This window comes from Rhipicephalus sanguineus, unplaced genomic scaffold, assembly GCF_013339695.2.
Source record: "Rhipicephalus sanguineus isolate Rsan-2018 unplaced genomic scaffold, BIME_Rsan_1.4 Seq1020, whole genome shotgun sequence".
Taxonomy (NCBI): Eukaryota; Metazoa; Arthropoda; class Arachnida; order Ixodida; family Ixodidae; genus Rhipicephalus; species Rhipicephalus sanguineus.
Window position 1 is genome coordinate 44,037 of NW_023614181.1, and position 10,728 is coordinate 54,764.

The following is a 10,728-nucleotide window of genomic DNA, read 5'->3' on the forward strand; positions in this document are numbered from 1 at the left end:
TCCCATATGAGCTGTTTCATCATGTCGGCCTCGATTTGCTTGGTCCGTTTCTTACGTCTGTCTCGGGAAATCGATGGATCGTCGTTGCCACGGACTACGCTACACGGTTGGCAATTACTCGTGCACTTCCAACCAGCTGCGCGACTGACGTAGCAGACTTCTTGCTCCATAACGTCATCCTGCAACACGGGGCACCGCGCCAGCTCTTCACCGACCGTGGCAGACAGTTTTTTTCCAGGGTGATCAATGACATTCTGACGTCTTGCTCGACCAAACATAAGCTAACTACGGCCTACCATCCACAGACGAATGGCTTGACGGAGCGGATGAACCGGACCCTTACCGACATGCTAGCAATGTACGTGTCGGCCGACCACCAAGAATGGGATACAACATTGCCTTTTGTCACGTTCGCGTATAACTCGTCGCGTCACGAGACGGCTGGTTATTCACCTTTCTTTCTGTTATTCGGCCGAAATCCAGCGTTGCCTATGGACACGATGATGCCTCCTTCCATGTGCCCACCTACTGAGTACGCTCAAGAAGCCATTGCCCGCGCCGACCATGCACGTCAAGTTGCGCGCGTTCGGTTAACCGAATCGCAAGCGGGCCAACAATCTCGCTGCGATCGCCATCACAGAAACGCCCACTTTCTTCCTGGATCTCTTGTACTCCTTTGGTCTTCAGCACGCCGTGTTGGGCTTTCTGAAAAGCTACTCTTCCCGTACACCGGACCATACCGTGTATGCCGCCAAGTGACCGACGTGACGTATGAAATCGAGCCATTGTCTTCGTCCTCGTCGACTCAGCCCCGCACTGACATTGTTCACGTTGTCCGTCTGAAGCCCTATCAGATACCGGAACCCACCGACGCGTGTGTATAGTGACCATTCTCGCGACCGTCTTCGCCCGGGTGCACCGAGTCGGTGCTTTCTCCGCCGGCGGGTAATGTTATGTGCCGCTTATCTAGACGACGAAGAAGAGGAGGACGAGTTCGTTGCTGTTTCGCCATCTTGGTTGTTACCCCAATCTCTGCGATTGTGTGAATATTGTAAATACAGCCTTCTTCTGTCGTCTCCCCGTAACAATATCTGAACGACTAATACATGTATATCTGAAGAGCCTCCCCCCCCTCCCCCACTGGTGATGCAATAGCGCATTAGCCACTTGACTGTTCGTCACCTAAGCTGCAGAAAGCCGCTACATGAATTGGTGTACTAGCACCAATAAGAAAGCGCATGCAATGTAGCGTGCTAATGCCGTACGCACGATTCGGGGCGCGAAGTACCGCCCATTGTATAACTTTTCTTGCCTCTTTAGTTTTCTGCTATGACATTCATCGACAGTGATCCCTAGTGCAGTCACTTTTCTACAGGCTGCCTTCAAAATAATGAGTGAATCACACTCGATGCCGCATTCGTTGACCAGTTATTGACCGCTGTCAGAATGTCGAAACCTTATAACACCTACCATTAACTTCACGGACCAAATCCACAGCAGTTATCCTTCGCAAATCCTTTTGCCATCGATCGGCCGACTTGGCTAACAGATCCAGCATCACTATTCGCCGAAATATCCCCGCATGTATGCGCTTAGCGTAAGAAATGTTTTTTTTTTGTGAATTATGGCTTTGTGTAACTGGCGGTACAAGAAACAATACGTAATAAGACACAAAGAAGTTTGGTTAGGTAACGTCAGCCCTCTATCCTGTGTCTCCATTGTGTCTTGTTACGTCTGTGCTCTTTTATTGGCAACTAGCCTGCCGGCAAATGTCGCAAGAAACGACACACGAAGAAAGAAAGATTGTACACCCACAAAAGTTGGTCGGTTCACTTTCTTGTTTCTTCCCACCAGCCAGCTTTCCGTCGAACTCTCGATTTCAGGAAACAACACAGATTTAAGCTGGCATACGGAAGGAACCGCAGTACGACTCTCGACGCCATAGTGCCCATTCTCACCGACGAAGAACATCTCGTCGTGAGCGCTTATTTGCGACACGCCCGAGAAGCTCGACAGCTCTCCCGCCTACGTACCAACAGAGACAGTCGTCTCTAGAATCTTCGACAGGGCAACATGGAATGCCAATCCGGCGACCGTGCGTAGGTCTCGACGTCGATACGCCGACGAGGACTTAGCGAGAAGCTTTTTTCAGCGATCATTCGAACCAGACAACGTAGGTCTTGGCGCACTAGACTACGAGGGTATCCCCGTAGTTTTGACTTTGAGGCGGCAGTTTTGAAATTCAGCCTTTTTAACAACTATAGTACAATATTAGTATGAATTTTTTTTAATATTAGAATGAATGTTTACAAATAGAACATCAGAACAAATCGACAATTAAAACAAATGAGATTTTTACATGTTTACACTCATAAATACAATGAATAATATAAATAAACGTGATAAAAACTAAGAACGCGATACAAATGTTAACGTTTCGTACTGGTGGTGTAAGTATAGCATACTATTAAAATGACATTAGACAAGGGTGACAATATATTCACGCATTTCTCTTTTTGCAAACGTAAAAATAGCTAGCGACAATATCGCAATATTTATTAGGTAGGGATGGTAGTGCGCATCTAAGAGACTCAAAAATGGAACGTGCGCGGACGAGCCACCCGTCGGCGCTTCGGATGCGTGAATCACTGTATTGCATGCTTATACTAGACAAATGTTTGACAAACATTCCTGAATATGATGGCATAATAATTTGTTCCTACGTGATGGTACACACGTATGGGAAGAGTAGGGTACAAGATACTGGGCCTATTGCTGCAAATCGGTACAATGCGGGAGTGCACTTGACTGGCCTGGTTGGTACATGATTAAGACGGGAACAAACAGCGCTGGGCACGGGATGGTGAAAGGGCGACAGACGAGGGCGCTGAACTAACAACCACAGGTTTATTGCTAGAACATGCAGCAATACATACTTCTGCATATCCCATGAATATGCCCCATTGCATATCCCAATGGTGGGATATGCAATATATACCGATTGTTTGCGTAGAAGAGCAACAAAAACACAGTATGTGCGCAGAGAGAGAGAAACCGTGTCCAGCGCTGTTTGCTCCGGTTTTAATCGGTACAATGTTTACGATTCCAAGGCAGGAGCATAAATAGCCGGCTGTTTGAATATGCTTTTCGCGCACGTCCTTTTCGCACTGGCCTTGATATTCTGTGTGCGAGTGTTTGTATGTTCTCGTTTGCTATCCCTTCATCATGCTTGTATGTACGTAGTTGTGATGTGTACATACCATGGTAATCACTTGAGGTAATTGGCGGTTGTCAGTTCGGCTAAAAGAGCAGTGCTCTTTTGTTTTTTTGATGCGATCTTATATCTGCTTTTGTAGTAGAACACGGCACACATAAACCGAATAGGTGTAAACCAATTGTTGGATAATCGGACTCCGGTAGTCTTAGTATGATTACTAAGTTGCAAGGAGCGGTTACTAGCAACTTCGTAACAAACCGGCAATTTTAGTTGCTTTAATTCGGCAGCTAATTGCACTAGCCTGCATTTTACTACGTTCACTTCCTAAGAGGTGAGTGCTCTTTGTGACTATTGAACTGTGATTATTCAGTTAGTGCGTATGCTAACCTTCTCTTTCATTAGTGCATGCACGTTTTGTGTATTCATATCTTGCATGCAATAACTATGTCACCCCGTATTGCAGTCAAGTTCGGCGGGTGCGTGAGAACAGTGAGTTGCAATTATGCAGCCCCCGTCGCTGCCGATGTCGTGCGTAATGCTGTAGTAAAAATAAACCTTGTCCGGGCGCTGTACCAGTTAAGGAGGCGAGGTACGACAGAAAGTGCGCGGGAGCCTGGTAGAATACTGCGGAAAGTCTGCCAACCAAAACCGCCCTTCACCTTCGCCTCACGCCTGTGCGCTCGTAACTGACAGCACCGATTGTAACCATCACGACAGATAACATTAGAACATTCTCTTAGTAGTGGGGCAATACCTTTGGAAAGCAGGCTGCTAACAAAAAAAATGCCCCCACCTACCCGAAGGGAATCGTGAGGAAAGGCGAAGGCATTTCTTGCGACGAGAGTACACGGCGTAGTAATTTTAATGGCGTAAAGCTGGACACATCGACGCGCTCAAGTGTCTCCCTTTTGGGCGCCTCTTTCAACGAACGCTTCCTACGTGCGTTCGTAATCACCTCAGGGATGTTGCCACCGCCTTCAATGCAACACAAACGCGTTTAGAACGCGCTGTTTTCAGGCTGTGCCAAGGCAGCACAAACGCTACAAACGCGTTTCAAACGCACTGCATTGAGGCGGTGGCGCAGGGAGGAGAGAGAGCGAACGGCGAGAGAAGTAGCGGCGAAGCACTGCACCTACCCTCTCCTGCGCTCTCTCCACACACGCGGGGGCTCCGCCGAGCTCCCGCGATGCGAGCGCCCTCACACGCCAGAGCGCGCTCCTCCTCTCCACCCACTCTCCGCAACTCCGCCCGCACCACCTGCTGCGGTTGCTAGGGACGAGGATAAGCGCGCGCTCCCGGAGCTGTTGCTATGGGAGAGGGAGTGAGAGCGGAGAGGCGCGCGGGCAGCGCCGGACGCCTGACATAGCCCGACTAAGAAATGCATTCGCATTTAAAAAAGGCTGTTGGAAATACCTCACAGACGCCGTAGAAGGGGCACTGGCGGCCGTCACACGGGTCCGAGCAGAGTCCCGGGTGCGCGACGGCCACTGGAGGCAGCGCCGAGCCTCCCGGCGCCGTGCTCCGCTGGCAAGTCTCACGCCTGAGCTTGCACTCGTTCGGATATGAGATTCCGTCCGAGCCGCATACAGGCTCGAATTCCTCCGAGCAGGGCGGGCAGTGGCACGATGGCTGGCCGTCATGCGAACAGAAGGCCCCTAGCGGGCACCGGAAGCCGTGACAGGGTGCGGCTGCATCGCACGGTCCCGCATAGGAGATCCGCAGCTCGGTGTCTCCCGCTAGGCATGCCTCGCGCCGCAGATGACAAGCAGAGTCGTACGTCTTGCCGTCTGAGCCGCAAACCGGACGCAGCACCTGCGCGACGAGGGATGTTCACTTTGAAGCAGTACCGAAGGTATATGTACTGGTAGCGAAGGTTCCATAGAAGCGCATGGGCCAAGTAGATGGCGGCGTGTTGCCGCCGTCGCCATCTAAGTATCGTGGGGACAACTATCAGCAAGCAAAAAATAAAAGTACGCGACGTCACAAACGCAGGCTGTAGCGACGTCGCGCACTTACGCTACATGGCGCGAAACGTCTTGTTTTGTAGATGCGAAGTACCTTATGGCGGAGTTCAATCCGGTGGTGGTGTGCGGCGTGACCACCCCTACTGCGCATGCGCATACCCTCTCCCCTCATCCTCTCATCTCCCCTCCTCCTCTCCACTCCCCCTCTCCCTTTCCACTCTTCCTCTGAAACGCGGGCTAGACATGCCGAAATTCTCTCCTGCGCAACGCCGCGATGAGCACCAGCGCATGCGCGTCCCCTCCCCCACTCTCTCCTCTCCTACGCTGTTTCCCTCTCGCACGCCTGCCGACTTGCTTCCCCATTCGCCTGGGAGAATTAACGGCCACGCTAGAGGGAAGACCAGACGCGCGTAGCGTTCCTCTTCGCGTTCCACGACGCGAGGTCGGTAGCATGCCCAAAGAACGCCAACGGAACGCGATCGTGCAAGTGCTCTGGCTTCGCATCGCCTCATGGTCCTCTTCAGCGGGAAATGGTGTAATTTTTTAAAGTGCGGCTGTTTTACTTGCTTAACTAGGAGATTTTCTTTCAACTTTACGGCTGGCTAATAGTCGAATTCAACTAGACGTGAGGAAGGAACGGCAGAAACTGATACGCAAGAAGCCGATTAATGAACTAGCTCTGCGAGGGAAAGTACAGGAATTCAGAGTTTCACTTCAGAATAGGTACGCGGCTTTAACCGAGGAAACCGACCTTAGCGTTGACGCAATGAATGATAATCTGACTAGTATCATTAAGGAGTGTGCAGTGGAAGTCGGGGGTACAGTCGTTAGACAGGACACTGGTAAGCTATCGCAAGAGACGAAAAACCTCATTAAGAAACGTCAAGCCATGAAAGCCTGAAATGCAACAGACAAAATAGAGCTGGCGGAGCTTTCGAAGTTAATCAATAGGCGTAAAGTAGCCGACATAAGAAAGTATAATATGGAGCGAATTGAGCATGCTGAAAGAACGGAAGTAGCCTCAAAGCTACGAAGACAAACCTGTGCATAGGCAAAAATCAGATGTATGCATTAAGGGACAAGGAAGGCAAGGTCACAACCAATATGGATAGAATAGTTGACGTAGCGGAAGAGTTCTACAGAGATCTGTACAGCAGCCAAGACAGTCAGGACGACAACGTAAGAAGCAGTAATATGCCAGAGGAATCTGACATCCCACCAGTATTGACAGAAGAAGTAAAGAAAGCCCTAAAGGGAATGCAAAGAGGCAAAGCCGCTGGTGAGGATCGGGTAACATCAGACCTATTGAAAGACGGTGGAGAGATTATGTTAGAAAAACTGGCCACCCTGTATACGAAGTGTCTTTCGACGGGGAGGATACCAGAACCTTGGAAGAATGCCAACATCATCTTGATCCATAAGACAGGGGACGTCAAGGACCTGAAAAAATACAGGCCCATCAGCTTACTGTCCGTTGTCTACAAGCTATTTACAAAAGTAATTGCTAACAGAATAAATACGACATTAGAGTTCAATCAACCAAGGGACCAGGCCTGATTTCGTACAGGCTTCTCAACAATAGACCATATTCATACTATCAATCAGGTGATAGAGAAATGTGCGGAATACAACCAAACCCTATACATAGCCTTCATAGATTACGAGAAGGCATTTGATTCGGTGGAGACATCAGCAGTCATGCAGGCACTGCGGAATCAGGGCATTGACGAAGCCTATATAAACATAATGGAAGAAATCTACAGCGCATCCACAACCAGTATAGTCCTCCATAAAGAAAGCGACAGAATCCCAATAAAGAAGGGCGTACGGCAGGGAGACACGATCTCTCCAATGCTATTCACCGCGTGTTTACAGGAGGTTTTCAGGGCCATAGACTGGGAAGAATTAGGGATAAGAGTTAATGGAGAGTATCTCAGTGACCTGCGATTCGCGGATGACATTGCATTGATGAGTAACGCGGGAGACGAATTACAGCTCATGATTACTGAACTGTCAATATGGAATACCAACTAGCCCGGTCACACACCTTGGATACGGAAAGTAGAAGAGTAGGTCTGAAAATTAATATGCATAAAACTACAGTAATGTGGAACAATCTTGTCAGAGAACAGCGCTTTGCGATAGGTGGCGAGACACTGGAAGTTGTAAAGGAGTACGTCTACTTAGGACAGGTAGTAACCGCGGAGCCGAACCATGAGAGTGAAATAACTAGAAGAATAAGGATGGGATGGGGCTCATTCGGCAAGCATTATCAAATCATGAATGGTAGTCTACCACTATCTTTCAAGAGGAAGGTATATAACAGCTGCATCTTACCGGTACTTACCTACGGAGCAGAAACCTGGAGACTTACAAAGAGGGTTCAACTTAAATTGAGGACGACGCAGCGAGCGATGGAAAGGAAAATGATAGGAAGAGACAGGAAGAGAGCAGAGTGGGTCAGGGAACAAACGGGGGTTAAGGATATCATAGTTGAAATCAAGAAGAAGAAATGGATATGGGCCGGGCACGTAGCACGTCGGCAGGATAACCGGTGGTCATTAAGGGTAACTGACTGGATTCCAAGAGATGGCAAACGCGTGAGGGAGAGACAGAAAATTAGGTGGATAGATGAGATTAAGAAGTTTGTAGGTATAACGTGGCAGCAGAAAGCACAGGACCGGGTTGATTGGCGGAGCATGGGAGAGGCCTTTGCCCTGCAGTGGGCGTAGACAGGCTGATGGTGATGATGATGAATAGTCGTATGCGACAGGAAAAGAGGATGAACAAGAAGGATTTGAGAAACAAGCTTGCTTTATTAGCCAGATAGTGTACTCTTATTGCACTTGCATTACGCAGCAAAGTACCTTGCAGGTAAAAAAAATGATTATACGACGGCTCACGAGCACAATAACGTAAAAGCTCAGACAACAGCCATTAAGGGATGACTTTGCCAGTTTTACACAGCGCAGCGTTTCCTCGTTTGGCGCGCCGCATTCTCCGTCACGAAGGGCGAGGGCACGCCGGCCGTGCGCCAGCAAAAGCAGTCTGCAGTCACAGGAGCAGTTATCTACAGCTTCTTTGAGCTAGTTTAGCTTATTGAAGTAAACAACGCAAAAGGAAAGAAAGAACTTATGAAAGATAGACGCCAAACCATGGCAGAAGAGCGGGCGATGCCTTGTTGACCCAACAATGCGCCGAACTAAACACAACCCCATACTAGCAGAACGCCTACATACTGGCGATCCCCCAAAAGGCAGCCAACTCTTTAGCCAAATGCCACATAAGCCATAAAGTAAATTGCTAGTTTACTTTGTCATGTGTAAAATGAAAAACGTTCGAAAAAAATTCCATTGACTTCTTGGTTTTCCACTTCACCTAGTCGCGCTTCAAACTTACGCCCCGCATTAATGTCGGTGGCAGTAGGTTTTCGACGGCTTTTCGTTGCAACTTTCGCAGCCGATATGAATTGGCCTTGCAGTACCTTCGCAACAGCTGCGTTCGTTTTATACAACACAACAATTATGTGCAGTTTCTCGGCGTACCTGTTCACAGGGAGGTGGGCACGTGCACGACGCTTTTCCGAATCGGTCTATGGAGCACTCGAACTGGCACTGCAAGTCGCCGCAAGGGTTGAGGCCCTGCGAGCAGGCGCCTGCATACACCAGTCGCAGGGGCCTGCGCGAGCGGCAAGCCTCAACCCGGAGCAGGCACTCGTTGGGGTAAGTGCGTCCGTCCGACCCACATACTGGTCGCAGGTCGCCAGGACAGGCCCCGTTGCAGCGGCAGATCGGATTCCGCTGCTCATCAAGCTGGCAAACTTGCGAAGCTGGACACTGGACGCCGCGGCAGGGGTCTGCAATAAACGTCCGGCAATGACTGCCCTCTGCCGGTGGGACACCAGTTGGTTCTCTATGGCTCAGCCAGAAGAAACAGCTTGCAGCGATAAATGCAGGTATGCGGCGAACAGGGCTATAGAGTCATTTGGCGCATGTTACGCGCGTCACACAGACAAATGGGAGGACGTGCAAGTAATATCCACAATAAAAATGTATGCAGTTGCACTCGACGTGAAAGCTGTGTGGAGCCGTGATTCGCCTTTCCTTCAGCGTCGCTCGCGTTCACGGGCATTAAACATGCAGATTGCTTGGCGTCCATGGCGGGAAATGAAACCTTTATTTTTGATGCAGTGGCGCCCTCTCCCTTCCGCATTTCCCTCCTCGCCCTTCCTTTTTCCACCCCTTGCTATAATATACTATACACGGCTATGATATGCTTTGTCCTCCCCTCCTCCTTTTCTACCTCACACTCACAACTCCACTCCTCACTTCCCTTTTCCACGCCCTTGCTATACTGTACTATACACATGTATGCTATGCTTTCCTATACATCTATCGTTATGGTGTACTATAACATCTATCCATACTCTCTTCTTCCCCCTTTTCCTCATGCTTCCCGCCACCTTGCATAACACAGCCATAACAGCATAACATAACATAGATGGCTGCGCTATAGATGCATGGTTTCGCCTACGTGATGCCATACATGGCTGTGTTATGCTTTACCCTCTTCCATCCTCCTTTCCCTTCACTACGACCTCGCTTCCCCTTCCCACACTCTTACACTACCATACTATACATGGCTATGTTATACATATAATTGCCTGCGTGACGCCATACACGGCAGTGCTATGCTTTACCATCTCCCCTCCTTCTCCTCCTCTTCCTCAAACTCGCTACCCTTTCCCGCACTCTTGCACTACCATACTATACACGGCTATGTTATATATATATATATATATATATATATATATATATATATATATATATATATATATATATATATATATATATATATATGTATATTTGACTGCGTTGACGCCATACATGGCTGTGTTATGCTTTACCCTCCCCCCTCTCGTTTCGCCTCTCCTCGCCCTCACTTCCCTTTCCCGCGCTGCCATACTATGGACGGCTATGTTATGCATAGTTTTGCCTGCGTGAAACCATCCATGGCTATGCTATGTTCTACTCTCACCACTCCTCACTTCCCTTTCCTGCACTATTACACGTCCATACTATACATGGCTGTGTTATAAACAGTCTTGCCTGCCGGACGCCATACATGTCTGTGCTATGGTTTACCTTCACCTCTCCTCCTTTCCCTCCCCCTCCATTTCTGCACTCTTACACTACCACACGATACACGCCTCTACTTCAGCAAAGGAACGCTCGACAGTCACCACAACCTACCGGAGGCAGGGCCTTCCTGCCACTACCCTGGAGCACCTCCTCTTCCCATCCCGTCCCCATCTACCAGCGCTCCGGAGCCTGGCGGATTTCCTCGAGGAGACGGAAATCGCGGCCTACCACTGAGACCGGGGCCCTTGCCACCCCTATCCTTGCTGCCGGCCTGCTGCTGTTCGTACGGATGACCTCTGCGCCACCACACCTCTAACCTTCTCTCTCCTATCCACTGTCATCCCATCTCCCTTCCCCGCAGGCGCTGCGCCGTGCTCCCGACCGCGCTGCAGAAATTAGCGCCTTT

General features: G+C 49.5%; 1 protein-coding gene across 1 annotated transcript in view; it reads right to left on the bottom strand.

The window, feature by feature from the left end:
* Positions 1-10,493, bottom strand: part of LOC119375917 (follistatin-A-like) — a 36,908-nt gene extending 26,415 nt beyond the window's left edge. The window contains exons 1-4 of the mRNA XM_049411324.1: positions 10,424-10,493; positions 8,727-9,037; positions 4,631-5,029; positions 1,959-2,025 (exon numbers count right to left, since the gene is read on the bottom strand). Coding sequence (XP_049267281.1) covers positions 1,959-2,025; positions 4,631-5,029; positions 8,727-9,037; positions 10,424-10,493 — 847 coding nt within the window. The remainder of the gene's footprint in view (positions 1-1,958; positions 2,026-4,630; positions 5,030-8,726; positions 9,038-10,423) is intronic.
* Positions 10,494-10,728: the final 235 nt, after the last annotated feature.